Source organism: Falco cherrug, chromosome 14, assembly GCF_023634085.1.
Source record: "Falco cherrug isolate bFalChe1 chromosome 14, bFalChe1.pri, whole genome shotgun sequence".
NCBI classification, from domain to species: Eukaryota; Metazoa; Chordata; class Aves; order Falconiformes; family Falconidae; genus Falco; species Falco cherrug.
Genome location: NC_073710.1, coordinates 841,950 through 861,274, shown reverse-complemented (window position 1 = coordinate 861,274; position 19,325 = coordinate 841,950). Strand labels below are relative to the sequence as shown.

At 44.0% G+C, this 19,325-nt stretch overlaps 1 protein-coding gene across 4 annotated transcripts; it reads right to left on the bottom strand.

The window, feature by feature from the left end:
- Positions 1–415: 415 nt before the first annotated feature.
- Positions 416–18,129, bottom strand: CMTR2 (cap methyltransferase 2). Of its 4 annotated transcripts, XR_008735081.1 has the most exons (3): positions 15,869–16,180; positions 7,355–15,005; positions 416–5,165 (listed from the first exon to the last, which is right to left on the bottom strand). XR_008735081.1 is itself a non-coding variant. In XM_005440324.4 (2 exons), exon 2 carries the CDS (start codon positions 14,984–14,986, stop codon positions 12,686–12,688), a length of 2,301 nt encoding a protein of 766 aa, XP_005440381.1. In that variant the 5' UTR covers positions 14,987–15,005; positions 16,351–18,129; the 3' UTR covers positions 8,091–12,685. The 4 variants fall into 4 exon arrangements, 3 of the variants coding, with proteins under 3 accessions (XP_005440381.1, XP_027662666.1, XP_027662664.1); XM_005440324.4 differs by lacking the exons at positions 416–5,165; positions 15,869–16,180 and adding an exon at positions 16,351–18,129 and having other exon boundaries at positions 8,091–15,005; XM_027806865.2 differs by lacking the exons at positions 416–5,165; positions 15,869–16,180 and adding an exon at positions 16,209–16,336 and having other exon boundaries at positions 8,091–15,005.
- Positions 18,130–19,325: the final 1,196 nt, after the last annotated feature.

The following is a 19,325-nucleotide window of genomic DNA, read 5'->3' as shown; positions in this document are numbered from 1 at the left end:
CTTTTCCGATTTCATAGATAATCAGAGTCTTGAAAAAAATGCCACGCAACTCGCTTTTTCTGCCAGTGATCCCACCTTCATTAGGATCTGCTCTCTTCCCTTAAGAAAAAAGGAAAGGTTGGGGGGAGACTGAGGAAACTGTTTCCCTTCCACGGGGAGCATTTACTCAGCCCTCCGGCACTGGGAGGCAAATTATCTTTTGGTGCAAAGGCACAGAGCTCAGCACAGCTCTGCTCGCAAAGAGCTTGGCCCAGGTCTCCCTTCTCGATTCCCGCTCGCTAACAAGCATCCCATCACTGAGCCAAAATCAAAAAAATGGGTCACCCACACAGCTGAGGAGACCCAGGCTCCCACTCCCTCCCCCCTGCCTTCCACAGCAGACCTAACACCCAGGAAAAATCAGACCTGGGACTCATCAGACGTAACATCTCATTTATTGCTTACAGCTGCCCCTGTTCTTTCCCCCATATCATTATGGTCAAAATACATGGCAATTACAGTCCCCCCTGCGGGTACGTTCTCCACAAGGTTTTGAAGCGCAGCTCTGAAGCACAGCTCCATCTGAATACAGCCAGCTTTGAGAGCTGTATTCCAAAGCTCACTGGGAAGCAGGCATGTCAAGTCCTCGACAAAATGTCAGTCTCCCCCAACAAGCCACCCAGGATACAGATTTCCAGGCCCTCTGCCCTGTGCCACAGCGATTCCCTTCGCCACAAAGGTCGGCCACATCTGATGGTGTAATTCGACAAACTGCCGCCTCTTGTTGCTTTACAGCACTCCCGTTGTCACAGCATTGCCTCCAAAGCTTCCTGTGTCCCCTACAGAGCAAGGTTACCCCAGCATTTAAACATCAGGCAACAGGTTTACCTGATCTTCAGTCACCTAAGGTATAGATCAAGCCCTCAAGATTTTACGGTGCCACTAGAAGCTGGCGGCTACAGGTCAGCATTTATACAAACCCCTTCTCCATTCCTCATCCCACCTGCCATGGCCCCCGCACTGAGCCCATGGGCACATTTTTCATTGCCCCAAACTCCAGAAGTCCCCCTTCTCGAGACCTTCACGTGCCCAGGCGCCTGGCAGCTCCAGGCATTTGGAACTCTCATTATCCACTCAGATCCCTGCTTTACTGCCTGGATTGTGCTCCATCCCCTGATTCAGGCAGACACAGCCTGCACATGGCAGCCGTATGACCTCGGATGAAGACATCTAGTTTTCACCGTAAACTACCTTATTGTCAAGGAGCTCAAAAACTAGGTAGGGCAACTCCAGAAAAAAGGTCAAGACTAGAAAGGAACAGCACACAGAGTGGCCCTAGCTGTAGCAAGGGAATAAAAAAAGTCAGACACAAACATAACAACTCTTCTATTTTCCAGAAATCCTCAACAACAGATAATTACTCCACTAACCAAGGGGCTTTGCATCCTTCTCTTCATCGCTGTTCAAACATTTTGTCTCCCCAGCCCTAACCTCTGGTTCTGCAATAATTCCTCATACAGTCAGACCACGGCATATCCCATTACCTGCCGAGGATGTGATCCTGAAAGTGTGGCTGTCTGCAACTCAGTTTTTCCTGTAAGAAACAGCAGGATAGAGAGGAATGTGTGCAGGCACTTCAAAAATGCACACAACCTAAATACAGAAGGATAGCACGCGCAACATGGAAAACTGAGGAACAGAAGCAAGACCACTGGGGTTGTCAGCTGCCAATTCAACACCTGGTAAAAGACAGAAGTAGTAAAGGAGATTCCACTTGCTTTTGGAATACCAAGAAACAACTGCTTGTTTGCTTGCTTTAAGTTTAGAGCGGAAAAGCCCTTTATAATGCAAAATTAAACTTCATGACGCCTTGAATCTGACTCATCTTCCAACAGATCACCATTCTGGAAGATCTCAGCCGCATCACCTACAAGACTGAACACCTGACAAATCTTTCACTGCCAGTGGTCCTGCTGCCTCTTCCAATCCATTAAATTTTCATCATCACCTTCAGATGCCTGCTGCTCGCCAAGGTCAATTAAGGATGAAAAATGAAGGAGAACAGGACAATGACAATAGTAACCAGAGTAGGGACTGACAGTAGAGCTCTGAAACAGAAGCGATGGACAGCAAAGCATTACTGTACACAAGCTTTCACAACGCAAAGACAGTATAAGCAGGGGAATAACCTGCTCCCCAGGTCTGGAAAACCCAATCCCCTCAGCAGCAGCACTGCTGACACCTGCAAGCTTCCTTTCATAAAAGTTTTAAGGACAGAGGAGCTTCACCTTGATCCAGATCCAGCTCACCTCTGCGCTGTACTGCCATTTTGAGGTGCTCCCTCTGCTATGTAGCATTCTCAGCATCAAGATACAAAATATGAGACCATCATAGATGCATGCAAGGTGGGGTGCAAGGCATCCAGACATCCTATTTCAAACAAAACGGCAGAGCAAGGAAGGCTGTCTTACCCTCAGACGGCCTGCGATAAGCATTAACAACATTTGTGCTACCACTTCCCTGCTTAGAGGAATCCTTCCCATCCCCATTGCCTGCTTCACCAAGTAGAAAATACTGCTCTGGGATCAACCCCTCCCCCTTCTTGCCTGCCTTCTCCAGCACTGCCAGTTCGGGGATGGGCACCATTGCTTTCCAGTCACGGCTTGTTTTAACAGTGGGTTTGGTTTGTTCTGCTTTTTACATTCTACACTTGTTGTGGTATGTTGTGCTTCTAGGCTTGTGTTTTCCAATTCTTGTTAGCAGTTTCAGGCACTAATCAAAAAAACCAAAACAGAACAAAAAGCTCTCCAAGTGATAACACAAGACAGCCAGGGACTCCCCAAAAAGCCCAAAACAGAAAGACTGTTCTTCTGCAGTTCAAGCAGAGTCCTCAAAAATAACACAGCAGAACTGTGAAGGGTCCCACCAAAACACGTGAAGCCCTAACTCACGCTTTGCTTTTTTTTTAACCCTCGGCTTCACATGAAGACCAGAGACCATATCCATGCCTGCCACACCTGCTCAACAGAGGCTTTCATACGTACATACCTCTTCCACTTGGTTTCCCAATAAGACCCTAGTTAAGTAGCATCACTGCACCCGCTCTGCTATAGCAGGTCAAAAATTAGTGTATCAATTTGTCCATGCTCATAACCCAAGACCATACTGCAGACGCCTGGGAAGGCTTCTTGATATAGAGTCAGCTCCTCTGACATCAATGCATCTTGCACTAACAGAGGCCAGGCCTTAATATCTCAGCAGGAACCAAGATATTCATGGGTTGGCCCTACTCCAAAAACTTACGCTTCTTACATCACATGCACTAGAACCAAGCAAAGCATTATGGTTAATTTCTTCTGCTCCATATATCTCCACAGGCAAAATAAAAAAGGCTTCTGAATTTGAATTAAGAGTCCCTGAAGTTTCTGCAGAGCTTCACTTCCCAAAAAGCAAATATTTACATCCACTAGGACCAGCTGCCTCTTCTTTTCTCCTGCATTTCATTTCCAGATGCATTGTTGGTGCATCTGCTCTATTAATTAAAACCGATGTACACAAGACAAACTTGAATCCTTAATACAACCCTTCAGTGGAAACAAGTGACATCTAAAGTCCCACTTACATCTTCCAAAATTCCCATGTCCCATTTTATCACCTTTGCTGCTTGAAAGGTGTTTTGCTCTGTTCGAGTCCATAGGGCATTCCTATAGCTGAAAACAAAAACCAGAATTCAGCCTAACCTGACTCGCTGTTAGGTCCTGCCATCGATGATTAACGTCGCGGAGGGGCTGAGGGGAAGGCAGGTGATGTTTGGCTATTGGTTTTCGTCATCTGACTATTTTTCAGGCTCATCTTTAGGAAGGCAAGAAGTGGTGATGGCTTCTGACCTGAGCTGACCTTACAGCACCCAGCAAGGCATAAACCAGCACGTGACTGGTAAAGCAAAGCAATACCACAGATCCCAGGAGCAAGCAGCTTCGCCACCGCGCATCACCACCACTACAGGCATCCTTGTTCCTCAGGAGACAGTCACTGGTCTCCGACTCCAGGGTTTGCCTGCTGTTAGTAACCCAGTGGTAACTTCAGGTCAGGAGGGTTACTTAGCAATCCTTGCCTTTCATTATCATAGTATCTGTAAGAACTTGACATCTGCCAGACATGGCTCAGAAAGGCTCGAAGAAGGAAGGCGAAAAGAAGAGCAGACAGACAGCACAGTCTCCGTTTGTACTCCCACTGGAAACAAGACAAAAACCCTGGGCAAAATACAGAGCAGGCTCTGTCCACATTTTTACCCAGCTCCTCCTATATCCAAACACTTTTCCAAGACCCAGCTGGCTATTTTAACAGAACCATGCCCTCCCAGTCTCTGCATGATACATCAGTCACAGAGGCCATCTCAGTCTCCTTATCTTAATCCTAGCTTCCATTTAATCTCTGCCCTGAAAAAGCACAGAAGCAGAGCCCTTAAAGCCTCATCTACCTTCAGGGGGAAAAATAAATATACAAGTTGGCTCTAAGAGCAGATAGCGTCTAAAGGAAATCATAATTAAGCTTCAGAGTTGGAGATTTCCAAGGGACTACTTCACTCCAGCACCAGACCTCTAGGCCAGTGCAGCAGTTATTAAAATTGTAAGCTCCGCCACATTTTATTAATTGCTAATTACCACTTCATTACTTCCACTCAGGCTCCTGAGACTGCTGCTGTCACTGTTTCCTTCAGGAAACAGTTCAGGTCACTTCAAAACGGCAAACAATGACATGACAAGCCAAGTCAGTTACTGAAACTAATAGGTATTCTCAGCCACTACATGTGCTTAGACCCAAATGTGTTCTGATGTCCCTTAAACTTGTCACGGTTTTTATTCAGGATGACACTAGAGGACTCAGAAGAGGCCTGTAACTTCTGTTCCAGTCCCACTTTAGCAAACCCTGCTGTCCCAGCACCCAGCCCAAGGAGCAATGGCTGTCCTGTCTGCCCCCTCTAAGACAGGAGGACCCACTAAGACACCAGTCAGACTGCATTTCACATTTGAGGCTAATCTGCTTCCTATCGACTCCCCCCAGAAGTCTGAGCAAGTACAGTTAGAATCTGGTCTGTTTTCCGAGAGCTGTGATACTCACTTCATGTGGAAGGTGCGAGAATTTAAAGTTGGACAATATCCAGAGCTTTAAACAGTTTTCCAAGTCTGAAAGACATATTTAAGTACAGAACATTCACAAAAGCAGTCCCATAATTAAAAGCCAAACCACTTGACTATTAATTTATGGGCTTATACTACCCTCCTTCATAACGGAAACAAAGCCAATTTAGGTTTTATTCAGTGCCAGTGCTGTTAACTGTGCATCTTAGGCATAGCTGTACTTCTCTCTAAATCTAAATTTCATTAACACCCTAAAATCAATTACTTTGTGATTTATAGCTAAGGCCATAGCACTGACTGTTATTAAACACCCAGTCTAGTTCAGTATTTCCACGCAAAGTACAAGCCCACCCTAGTTGACAGCTAGCCTTTCCAGTGTTCCCACAGAGCAGAGGTCAGTTTTTGAACTAGCTCTCCTCTCACTCCCAAAATGTTAGTTGGATCCAGGTCCCCTTCAGTTTGTGCTAACCCTCAGTGCCAGTTCTCAGAGACACAGGGCTGCTGTGTGTTTCTCAGGTGTGACAGCAAGCCTCCACTGCTGAACGTCACCATTTCTACCAGCTGGGAATCCTATAGCCATCCCAGTCCTAGGCACACTAATCCCAAACACAACCTGTGCTACCGATCTACTCCACACAGGGCTCTATATACCCTCTGCACAGCCTGCGGCATGGTTTACTCAAGCTGCATAGCTGGGTACCATCAGCATCGTGGCAGTAACGAAAGCAGGGAGCCCCAGCTGCTCAGACAGCTCCCACAATTCAGATGTCCCAGGCAGCAGCAGTCCTGCCCCACAGCCGCACTCTCATCTGCCAGACAGCATCATTATTTGAGGGAACATGTAGCTATTCAGCAGCCACCTTGGAGTTGAGTTTAATTGTGACTCCAGGACAGATTTCATTACGTGTCAACTCCATGGTGTAGATTTGTGCTCTGCCATCAACCTGGGGCAGTCAACTGATTACAAAGCAAGTCTTTTAATCACCTTAACTCTCTAGAGACTTAAATTAAGGCACTTCACCACAGTCCCTTCACTCCTTAGTCTTAATTGAGGTTTTATTACCAACTGGCTACTGGGTCATTGTTTTGAGGCACAAGATACCCGACAGCTTAGGACCTAGGGGTACTCCGCATGAGCTTTCATTTATATCTGGCAGCATTCATCCATTCATCTCTTAGCTATACAGATAATGATCTCCAGCTCTGGCAACAAATAAGATTTGAATATTGATTTGCTTTCTCCCTGCTATCTGCCAATCTAGACAAATCAATTCTCCAAGTGACAGTCACTTCTCCCTGCTATTCCCCAATTTAGATAAATCAATCTTTTTAACAAGTGGCAATCATCTTCATTTAGTAAAGTACTGTGAACATGCATTTTAATAAATGTGTTCATGTTTCCTATGGAGGAAAAACACTATTTTAAAAAAAAGATTTCATATTATTGTTTTAATAAAAGGGGCCACTAACCATGGTGCCCTAGTTCAGTATGAGTTGTATCACAGGTAAAACGTCATATCCCCAGTCTCACTGGGGGACACTGAGGACCTGACCACAGAAAGAATTTGCTAAAGATCTAATCAGCCAGGGAGAGCTCCAGTTTGCTTTGTCCTTAGTGATTTGGCTTAGCTTGCAACACTATTTCAATTCAAAAACTGGCAGGCATGCCAGCATATTAAGTTCTATCAAAATTCAAATAGGGTATATAATCAACGTAATGTAGTGTATCAATTGACTTAAAGGACTGAAGAAATCACATATGCAGTTTTTAAGGTCTCTAGCAGCAAAATTAAGACATCCACATTTTCCCTTTACTTTACAATCTGCCATTTCATGTGGGTTTAGGCACTGTTTTTATACTGTTATATAGGGAATGCAAATATTTCATAGAACTGCTTTAAGTTCAAATACAGTTCTGAGCATTCACATTTCCCTATAATTCAGTAAAACCATATTAAATAATATTTCCGCCAAAACAAATCTGACAGTCCTTCTATTGGGCTCTGCCAACCCAGTCCCCATTTCAAAGACTATTCACTTCCAAAGTCTTGAACTACATTTTGACGTTGACAGGTATTGCTTACAGCCTAGAACTTCACTAAAGTCAAGCAAAACAACACTGCCCTGTATTTCAGCATATATTCAACGCCACTTCTAGTTTAAACACTTCCTCAACAAACATCTACTACCTAGAAATTAAGGTGTCAGAATAGTATAAATTTCTTACATCATACCTCTAGGACACAGCATTATCTTCCCCAGCCAATTTTGAGTTCACTTGCAAAGAGAAAAGCAATAAAAAACTGTTAGCATTCATAACTGCAATCAAAATTGGTTAGCAAGCAGTCTCAAGACAAATCGGCTAGCCAAACCAAAGACAATCAGCTGGAACCCTTGTCAGTACAGCAGAGCCAGCCCTGAGGAATAAGGCACACAGCTTTTTCTTAATAATACCATTCAGTGAAGGCAAGCACTTAGAATGAAAACATTTGGATAAGGATTAATAATAGACTTCGCAGACACAAGTACAGCATATAACAGCCTTGTACTACTAGAGTGGCTGTCACAGCAGGAGAAACTGAAGATCCTTAGGACAAAATCCCTGCTGTTAAAGTAGGTTACAGCAACCACACAAGGAGACATAGATTGTTAGGCTTAGTGACAAGGCCAAGGGATCACTGTGCAGGCCTCCTACACACTGCTTTGACCACATCTACAACTGGAGTCTCTCTTTGAGCTGGTAAACTGCAAAGGTAAAGGCAGTTAAAGAATGTGAGAATCAAACACCACCCTCACCGTTGCAGGCCGCTCCAATGCCCCTGCATCCTTTGCTCATTAAGGATGGATGCAAATGGCAGTATGAGGAAACTGTGGCTCAAAACCAGTGAAACATTAAACCGCCCCGGACTTCTCCCTACTGCACTTCATTGTTTTGTTCCATGTTTGGCAAAGAAACACATAATAGCGACATTTAAAACCTAAAACAAAATACTTTATTTTCTCCAAATAATATTTATTTTCCTTTCTTTTTAAAAAAAGATCTTTTAACACTCAGTTGCAGACCAAATGAAAAGAAGCAATAGCCATGTAAACCAAGATACTTTCATCTACTTAGAAAAATACAAACAACCTTAAAAACAAAAGCACACATGAATCAGTTACAAAACAAAAAAAACGTCACAGCTGTACAACCCTGGGGGTTACCACACATGCAAGCATGAACATGCACAAGGCACACACAACTGCTGAACTGTTTGTTTAGGTGGTTATGCCTCAAAGTCTTTTTTAAAGAATTTTTAGCAAGGAAAGGCTAGCAAATCCCATCAGCTGCAAGTTCTGAGCCTCTCCTGGAAAAGTTTCCCGCATTTAAATGTCCCCTAAAGGTTCTGCTTGTTACAAGCCTAAGCGTCTACAGCCACTGGCTAATTCTTTTAGCAAATTTCATTCTTAAGACTTGCAATCAGCTCCAACCCATAAAGGGTTACAAGAGAGGGCTCAATGGCAATCCAAATTATCACTTAAAAAGCAAGCAAGAACAGCCACAGGCTGAGAACTCTTCTGGCATAAACAGCTCCATTTGATCTCTGTCAAGTGACTGAACCACACCAAGAACCGGAACTAAGGATATCAGCATGGCATTCATGAAAATATTTGCAAAAATGACATGGAGAAACCATTACTCGACTTCAGCAAGGAAATTTTCATCTCAGATTTCATCCACTGAAGTGCTAAGAAGAGAGACTGATTCTCAAAGACTATGAGGTGAAATTTAGAGGCTCTTGTTTAAAAATGAGAAATGGGGACAAGTAAACACCATTTCATACCACCCAAAATGGTAAAACAAGTTACACAGGATTTCCCCCATTTCACTACTAAGAATTAAATAGACTGCAATTTAAAAGGATGTCAAAAGTCAGTTTGTAGGGATGGTAACAGGAGGCTCTGAGGCTTCTGCTTACTGGCCAACCCTTGCTTCCAGTGAATCAAGGATTTGATGTTATTCTTCATCCTAAAGCACCCAGCTCAGTGGCCCGAAATTGAATGGTGTTTTTCTTTTCTCCTACTTTCTACATAAGCAATCTTAATCCCCTCCCATTAAATGCCAAGTTTCCTAATAGAATACAATTCTGCTACATATTCTACTTTTACAACTAGTAATTTAATACATCTAGCTTAATTAAGACGAATAGACATCACTTAGTACCATTTTAATAGACTGCCAGATTTCATAATATAAATCTCATTATGTTTTGTAGAAATTACATTGGCAAGTCAGCGGCAAGAACATATAGTTTGTGCACATCCAAATTATTCTAAATACAATATAAAATTAGTAAAAATAAGCAGCACTTCTCTTAACTTTAAAGGAACTCAACTTTAAAAAAAAACACAACAGCATTTTCACTTAATGGAATACCCAATTCATTCAACCCTCATGCAACTGATTTCAAAATGTTATGCTGACTTTAAAAAAAAAAAAATCCAAGAAGTTTCAGTAAAATAATGTAGCTCATAGCTAATCATTGGGCCTAAATATTGGTCCTTCATTGGAAACCTGTGATAGCAGGGCTACAAAACTTTCACCTCAAGTTTGCATGAATCTCAATCACAGGATAACCAACTTATTCTCTCCACCCCCTCTATGAAACCTTAAGCTCCCAATGATGAAAACCAATACCCAGTTCATCTTCAAGCAGCCAGGATACTGAGACACTTAATTGGGTGTCACCTAAACATAAAATCAAATTGGCCAAAACTTGACAGCCACGACTAAGGCAGGAGTCATCAGACCCCCTCCACAATGGTTCATACATTCTTCCCATGCATTCTTACATATTCCGAAAGTCTCACCAGAAATTGTCACTTCTCACAGAAATCTTTGGTCTAAAGGCAACTAGAACAATGTTAGATTCTCACAATTAAAGACAAGTGTCATTCCTAACTTTGAAACTCCTGCCATTAAGACAATAATAATAAAAAGACTCTCTAAATCACATCCATCCTTTTTAACACAAGGAGCAGCTGCCATTAAGGCATTTCTCCTGTCATCTCCCCAAGCCTGCCAACAAAAAAGCTCCAGAGCAAATTGGGCATCAGGATCCACAGGACATTGGATTTCCTTCCATTTAGAGACCTGGCTTTCCACAGAAGGGCTTGCACACAGTTTTGGGGTGTCCTTCCAAACAGATGGATTGCATTTCCCCACCAGCTCAGTCTAGAGCATACTGATGTACACAGTCCTAACTCCCCCCAAAGGTCTGTGACCATCTGAAGTATTTATTCTAAAAGTTCATGAAAAAAGGGCACCTGGCTGATGATACAGGGAACAACAGGATGGGAGGAATCTCAAGGAAGCTGCACAGTTTGTCAGACACACAGAACAGACCAAGGAATGCTTGAAAAAATAAACGCATTTTCTCTCACGGTCTGTCAGTCACCTCAGGATTTTACTTTACATACAAGATAATAACTTAAAAATATGAGACTAATGTTAGCAGACAAAAACAAGTTATTTAAGTACCTACTAGATGAGATGCTTCTTGCTACTCAGGCCTGTATGGCAGAGTATCACAGTGTAAGTACATCCATGCCCTTAATTACCTCATTTACCCCTGCTTTCAGAGACCTCTTTTCAAATGCTTCAGCTCAGTGGGAGTTTCAGAACGATTAATCACCTCTGAAATAGTGGCAGAAACACAGAGGTGTCTTTGGTGGACAGTATCTTTATCCTGCTTTTTGTTTCAGATAAAGAAGGCTTTCACAGGTGATTTTTGATACTGTTATCATCCATTCTTCTACAATACTTCCCCCCTTCCTTATTTTGTTTTTCAGCATTTCTTTTTTATTCTTCAGTAAAATACATCTGTGGCCCTGCTTGCACTCTTGACTTCACAGGTTCAAAAAATGATTTAGAGAAGCTCTTACTGCATCTCTCTCCCAAGTCTGTAGCCTCTGTTCCCTTCCTTCCTGGTCTAAAGGAGGAAGCATGACTCAGCTCACAGCAAAAAGAGCAAGTGCATTTAAATAAATTACATGGACAATGACCAATCCCAGAAGTCTTTGTTTAGGCTGCTTCTATTTATGTGCAAGTGTAAAAAGCAAGATTTTTAGAAAACGTTATGCATTCGTCAGCCCTGAGCCACCACCTGATTCATCTATCAAGTTAAATAAAAAAAATGAACTGTTAAAACACATTGAACTGTGCCCTGAACAATGTGGCAAAGAAGCCTATTAAATGTGCAGCATCTCCAGACAAAACAGTTTTTCAGCAGTGCTTTTAATCCCTCACCAGTAATCAATTACCCTTCAAGCTCCCACATTATATAATTAGAAGTGCCTCCAGCAGGTGACTGGTAATTCATCAGCAGACTACATTTACCTTCTTACTAACTCCACTCTTTCCACCTTTTTCTATGAGATCTTGCACATATCAACAGCAAAGTCATTTTCCCTTTAAACATGTTTTCTCCCTCTGAGCAGGTTTTTCCACATATACTACAGGCTTAAAACTAAATGTTCACCTACACAAGTTAGGCCTCAAAATTTAGCTCACAAAGGAGCAATATGGAAAATAAAATCTGACTCCCTTAAAGGAACAGTACCAATTTAATCTTTTTTATCCTTCCGGGTAGCAAACTGAAATTTTATTCACTTCTCTAAAGAAAGTCACATTTCTTCAGCTTAAAGCTCCTCCAGCGGCACACAGAGCACTTCTTGATACACAAATTTGTGCATGATCATGTTTTTTATCTGAGAAAAGATTTGTAGTTCCTCATTAATAGCTGCTGCCATACAGATGCAAGTCTTCACTTTCACTCAGGAGTCTCCAATTATTTTAAGGAGGACCCATAAGCCACATAAAAATAACATTATAACAGCCTGTTCATCAATGGGGAGACAAAGCCACACAACCACCTGTCAAAAACCATACACAGTTTGCTGCTCTTTGTTTAAATGAAATTAAAAGCAAAGAGCACCATTCACAGGACACCTCTGCTACTGCTTACAGGCAGCCATTTTTAACCCAGCCTTTAAAAGACAGCTGTCTGCTTACAAGACCCTCATCCCTTGAGCCTTACATCAGGCTTGAACACCACTGGCCCAAACTTCATGTTTCAGCTTCTACAAACCCTGGAAAAGTATACAGGTGTGTCAGAACTCCTATATTTTGCTCCACAGAAGAGGGCTAATGTCACACAAAGAGGGTTCCCCATCACCTGGCTTGACACAACAGGTCTAAACCCGGTCTTCTCACTGGAAGACCATGGTTCTGACCTAGGTGGTACACAAAGAAATTTGCTCAGGGAGAGCTGTGACAGAGGAGCAGTTTCTCCACTTCAGTCACTGCCCCCCACCCCCCAAGTCTCCCAAGCCTGAGATTAAGCCTCAGGTTTATGTGCCGCAGGTCAATATGGTCTAAATGGGACTGGCAGCTCAAAACACCCTCCCAACACTAGCAATGTCACACCAGGGTTTTACAGTAACATTACCTTCCCATTAATAATGTTTTTAACACCTTCTACCTGCCTGTGAAGCAAGGTCTAGCAGTGGCAACTTGCTCAAGTCTATGCTTTAAGTGAAATATTGCTAGTCATTTGCTGCTGCTTAGCTTGCACAATCAAGTGGAGTTGTCTCTTTGCAATGGCTGTGTTTAAATCCCACAAGAACTCCAACAGCTTGCCCTGGAGGAGAACCTCCATAGGCACAAACTGCAAAACCTGCTGCGGAGAGTCTGTGTCTAGTAAAGAGCTTATTAGTTTATTCAGATGCTGCAGATATTCAACAACTGGATTTGGGACACCTCTGTAACCAACGCACAGCAAAGCCGCACTAGTTCTTAGAGGTTCACAAGAGGTTGGACAAGCAAATGTGATACATCTGAAACAACAGTGCAGTATAAAGACCAGGCTGGCCGTGAAGCGTGTGAAACAAGAGAGAATAGGCAAAATCAATGCATCTCCCATTGTAAGATGATTCAACGAACACAGGACACACTCCAAAAGCTGCTGCTGGTACTTTGGTTCTCCATCATAAAGTAAAGAGAAGCTGAAAGTCAGCAGTGTGGCCGAGTCCAGGAGGCTTATTTCCATACCAGGTTGGCTTTCAGTATCACAGAGGGATGGAAAGTCTACCACAAGGCACTTGAACTTCTCACTACATCTTTCATTTAGGACTTCCTGATGACACCTGGAGAGATCATACACTTCTGCCAGGATCAGTTCCCCAGGAAGAGGTTCACACGAGTGACAAGTCTGCAGCATATGTCTGCTTTTCAGCCTCCCCCCCACCAATTCGTTCATAGCTTCATTAAGATTTTCCAGGACTTGGCCATCACAAAATAGAGAACATTTTACCACCGGCAGCCTTTTTCCTTCCAAAACGTACCACAAGCTACACTCAAGGTTAGAAGATGATCCTTCCAAGATACACATTTTACCAGCGTTATTTAAACTATGTTCTTCAGCCCAGTGATTAAAATAGCCCTTTGCCACTTTATCATTCCACGTAAGGGTTTCAAGCATCTTCCTTTCATTGTATGTACTAAAATACTTGTTTCTTTGCCCAAACCATTTTGCATTCATGCTACAACCAGTCTGAGATTTCTTGACAAGCCAGTTGTTTCTGGCAATGGGTTTCATGTGAAATCTTTGCATGAAGAACTCTACTGCACAATCTCTTAACGTGTTCAGTTTCGTCTGCTCTGCTTCTTCCAAGTGCTCAAATAGATGGATGTTCTCAGAGATAGTCTCTACCTGGCACTTGTGGAAGAAAATGCAACACTCTTCATGTATTTTAAGAAAAGATTCTGGTAGCATACGCAGGGGGAAAAGTGCTTTGTTGACCATTTCTGTTCCAAAGTTCTGTATCATCTTAGAAAGCAGCGGATGAATACTTTCTCTGCCCATATAGCGAAGACAAATCACATAGGCCTCGGAGTTTCCAGCTTTGCTAGTGGCTGGCTTAAAGACATGGACCTCCTCAAAAGAGCAGTTCAGCAGAAAGAGCAGATTGGTAGAACAGTGTTCAAACAGCGTGAACATCTTCAAAACAAAGGATCCTCCAGTGCCCAGGATCATTAACGCAGTGACTGTTTCACAGTAATGAAGGGGTGAGACAAGAGCCTCCTGTTCACCTGGATTTCCCTGGCAATCAAAGCTGCCATCAGCAGTTACTAAGTGAACTGTGGCCATATTACTTACAAAGTTCTGAAGTCCTGTTAGATGTTTCAATGTCGTTACATCACCAGTGTTATCTGGGCCAAAGTACCACCAAGGCAATGTATTTGCTATAAGACGGTCATCCATGATCATCATAAGGGTGTCATTTGCTTCATGATATGGGTTTAGAGTGTTGGCTACCCAATTCCAGTCACAAGGGACATGGTGGGATTTCAAGTAGTGATTGAGGCTGGCTATAAAAGCTCCAGGTGCTTCACAGAGGTGGACAGAATTCAGCTCTCCATCCTGAAGAGCTTCTTCAGGGAGAAGAGGAAAGCTGCACAGGATCTCATGAAATTTGCACCATGCCTGGGTACACAGCTCAGCATTCACAGATTTCTTGACATGAGGAATTATTTTCCCCGCTTTATTGGTAAATGAGGTGTGCTGATGCCATTCATCCAGGTTCTTATCACTCAGTTGATTCTTCACTTCATTCATAGAGTCCTTCAGAGCCAGGAGTGAGTTCAATTCCTCATGATCGCATGTAAAAGCATCACTGGGATCCGGTAGCTGCCATTCATTATTCACTGGCTTAGTGTAAGTAAACTTCTTTGCAAAGAGCGCCTCAATTTCAGAAAGAATTTCAGGACTGAACTTTTCAAGGTTTGGAGCCTTGTCAACATAAGGCTTCTTACATTTGTTCATTCTTGAATTGATTCACAACCTGGAGAATAGCACGTGAAAAGAAGCAGTGTCACTCCAATTATACATGTATATCAATAGGCAAAGCTTTTATAAAAAAGGAAATAGCACAAAGTGTTGTGCTTTCAGTGGGTAAAGGCAGACTAACACAAGCACACTTTACGCAAAGCTGACAAGTCTGCTGCCATCTGCTCCAGTGCACAGCACAAAGCACACAAGGCAAAGCTTGCTAACCAGAAATCAGCCAGTAATCTATTCAAAACTAAGATGTTCATTTAAGCAAAATAATTTAATCAAAATTACCACGAGAGACAGGAAATCCCTCAGTGTTATCATTTTAACCATCCCATTCCCTCTAAAGCAAAATACAATGAACTTAGTTGCTACAAAAACAGCTCAGTGTGAAAAAATACTGGATTAAAATTGAAAGAGTTAAGAAACTTTGGAAGCAAACAAGACAAAGAACAGCTAAATTCAACACGTTACTCTTCCCCTTGAATCCACATAGCATTTCACGCCAGAGCCCCATGACCTTGGCTGTCTCCTCTCCCAACCATCTGCTCTCCAAGGAGAGGCCCGTGGTCATATACACACAAGGGGAAGTTTCATCTTTCATTTCCCCAATTCACCTGCCTCTCAATAAGCATATTTAGTTTCACTTTCCTTTATGCAGACATATTTTTGGCTTTAATCTAGGCCTTTCTCACAACACGTGCTGGGAAGAAGAGGAAAACTGAGGTAAACACAGGAGACCACTGTGTCCTAAACCCGGTTTATTTCATTTGTAAATACCAACTGTCAGCACGGCCTCTTCACTACAGCTCGCACCAACAAATCCTTCCACAAGCCTACCACCCAAAGCATGACAAGGACACACACCATCACCTGCTTTTTCTTCTTTGTAGTTATTTCCACTCCCCATTGGCCTGGACTCGATTCAAGGCTGCTGCGGCGCTGGGCCCCCCACACGCCCCACACCGGGGGAAGGCTGGCGGCCCAGACGCCTCGGGCCGGCCCTCTCAGCCGCCTGGCCCGCACATACCCGCAGGGCCACAGCGCCCCGGGAAAACCCGCTCTCCCCCCGCTCCCCAGCGCGGCCCAGCCGGCTCCCAGCCACCCCGGCCGCTCGCAGAGCCGCTGCCGGCCGAGGCGTCTCCCCGCGCCGCCCGCTCGCCACGCGAGGCCCCGGCTTCCGCGCGGCCTAGAGGAGCCCCCTCACTCTTACCCTGTGGGCTGCGGCGGCGCGGCAGGAAGAGAGGCAGGCCCGGCCCCCTCGCTCCGCCGCCCGGCCCCGCCGCCTCGCCGCTCCGCGCCGCCCTGCCTCTCCTCAGCGCGGCTGCCCCCGCGCCAGGAGCGGCGACACTTACTTGTATTTTAAATAAACGTGGAGGGGAGTTTCCGCAGGGCAAGGCCCGGAGAGCCGCCCACGGCTCCGTTACCAGCGGGAGAGGCTGCGGAGGAAGGAGGTCGCGCGTCCCTCGGGGGAGGCCGCTCCGGAGGAGGCCGGGCGCCTGTTAGAGGCCATTTCGGCCCGGGAGCGACCAGGGGGCTGCTGCGCACCGGAATACGCCGCTCGCCTGAGCCGGCCGGCTTCTGCAGGAGGGGAGCGGAGGAGCCGCCCCCTCACATAAGAAACATACATCGGAGTTCTACAGCTGGTACTTGCTACGTGGTGATGCTTATGAGTTACTCAGAGGAAAAGCGGGAGGAAGGCTTCGGTGGGATCTGCTAGCAGCCCACGGGAGGGAGAGGGCTGGAGCTCGGCACCCCGCGCCCTCTCACCTGAGGGCCTGGGACGGGTGCCCTGCGGAGCCGGGCGAGGAGCAGAGCCAGCGCCATCACCTGCCGGTGCTGCCCTGCCCCCTCCTGCGGCCCCTCGCCGGGCCAGCCCCGGGCCCAGACCAGCCCCCGGCCCAGGCCAGCCCCCGTGCGCTGCCACAGCCCGCCTCGGCCTCCCGCACCCGCAGGCAAATACTTGGGAAGACTCTTGCACACAACAGCCTGCTTCACTGCCCTTGGCAAATCCCCAGGAGACTCCTGATGCTCCACTGGGCTTCGCAGAAAGCAAAAGCCTTGAAATATTAATGCAGCAATAATGAGCGGCATGGAGCAGCCATTGCAGCGTCCCCGGGAACACACGTGCACCCACTAGACAGCAAACAGCGTGTGAACTCCAGGCAGAGCGGGGAGGTCAAGGCAGATTCCTTACAACAGCAGGCTGAGGTTACAAGCTGCTCTCGAGATATTAAAATGTTGTAGGGATTTTTTTAATATGCAGGTTAGGAAATGAGGCACTTGCCAGCGCATTTGGGAACAGACAGCTGGGGATGTAGCAGGAGTTTGCAGAAATCCTTTCCCTTTAATACAGGGCTTGCTGCTATTGACTTTTGCACTCAAATATTTCTCCTTGATGAAGCTCAATCCAGCCCTAAACCAGAAATACTTTTAACACAGTAATTCAGTACTGTAAATACAAGAGAGTCTAGAACTGATTTAACTAGGGAAAATCTTGCTAGAAGCTCAGTAACTGGCAAAAAATGTCAACACATCTGTCTGAAGGATATAATAACAGCATATAAGTAAACGACCTTTTCTCTTGCTCCAAGTACATGAGAAAGCTTAGATGTTTACATTGTGACTGGATGCCTAAAACTATAAACACACAGCCTCTCCCCCCCCCTCCCCTTTTTAAGCTGTGGCTTTTTTTCTAAAATCAACATTTTTATAAAATGGAAAGAGCTTTAGCTATAAAAAATGCTCTCTGAAAACATAAATATAGAACTAAAGCTTTTTCTTTAAATATCTTGAAAAAAGAGAATACATTTTTCAAAACTAAAAGCACCATGTTTGCTCCAAGAAGGAGTATAACAAAAAAATACTTAGTGTCTACTACACCCAAAAGAAGTTTTTTTCTAATATGAAAAAGCTTGGATGTGGATGGAAGGTTTATATGTATCTCTGCAATACCTCATCACCCTTTGATTGGCCTATTTGAAAATCACTTTCCAATCAATCAACATCTTTGGCTACTTAAAGGTGGGAGGGAAAGCTAAGGCAAATTATTTAAAGCTGGTAAGTGGTCAGTGAGGTTGGTAGCTGAGGGTGTTATGGGTTTTTCAGTAGCTGCTGTAGTCTCTGTGCAGGTCATGTAGTAATGCTACTGCTAAACATTTTTTTTTGTTTGGTTTAACAGGAGTGGCAAGGATGTGTTATGGTCTGAAATGTTTTCTTGTTGTGTTTGTAGTAAAAATCTGAATAGAGCTTTCCTTTAGCATTTGTTTTCTTTCCAATATATCTAGTAATGTTGTGATGTTTTGGTTGTCTTCCTTTTGTTATTCCTGTGTACTTACACACTAGCTGTAAGTCTTGTGCTGACTGGGTGTTGTGGACAATATGGTATTTCATTTATTGAGTTTAAAAGTTCATACTTATTAATCTGTTCTTAAGTACTTAAATCACCTTTTCACATGTTCTTAGGTTCTTAAAATGTTTGGTTAACATTAGTAAGAGGACAACTACAACTGAGCATGTGAGGGAAGTAATGTGTATGCAGGACTCTTACCTTTTCTATCACACCCTGCTAGGCTTTTACTATAGTGTATAGCTTCTCAGTGCCACAGTCTCCTGGTCTACTGAAGGTAAAGCTCTCCCAAAATACAGGGGAGGACAGGTCATCACTGACCATGCAACACTGCAAGATTGTTAGCTAAAACAAAGTAATTGAATAGTATACTAAAGAAAAATATGATTGTTTTTCTGGAATTAGACCTTTAACTTGGCTTGTGAGCTTTAGTTTTGTCTTAAGGTTTCCTAAATATTTTTAGGTTAGAGCAGAAGTTCAAGCAGATACTTCTGTCTTAAGCTAAATAATCTTTTTTCTGTCCGTGTGAGACACTCAAAATGGGAACATAGCATTTTTTTCTGTATTAGTCCTGCTGTTGTGGAGCTAGTCTATCAGCTGATAGATAACTGATCTTCTCCCTTTCAGGTCATAAGGTGTGTGCCTAGTTCTGATACCAGAAACCCTGAACAGAAGCATCTGTCTTTAAAGGAACATTGCACAGTTAGACATTGGAAGTTAAATGTCTAAGAACAAAGCAGTCTTGGCTATGCCTCTCGATTTATTTTTTTTTGTTGTTGTTAATATAGCAAAACACATGTGTAGTATAAGAATGCTGTGTGATGGAGCTGGAGAGTCTTGTCAGAGCAATTGGGAGCTCTTGTAATCATACTGGATGTGCAGGAAAGCTGCTGGGAGCGTAATGATGAGCCCTGGAAGAAACTTTGTAATTTTACAGGATACCCAGTAGTTCTCACCTTGCTTCTAAAGATCGGACCCAAA

Excerpts from the sequence above, each read along its gene's own strand:
- CMTR2 (XM_005440324.4), bottom strand. The coding sequence starts at position 14,986 with ATGAACAAATGTAAGAAGCCTTATGTTGACAAGGCTCCAAACCTTGAA.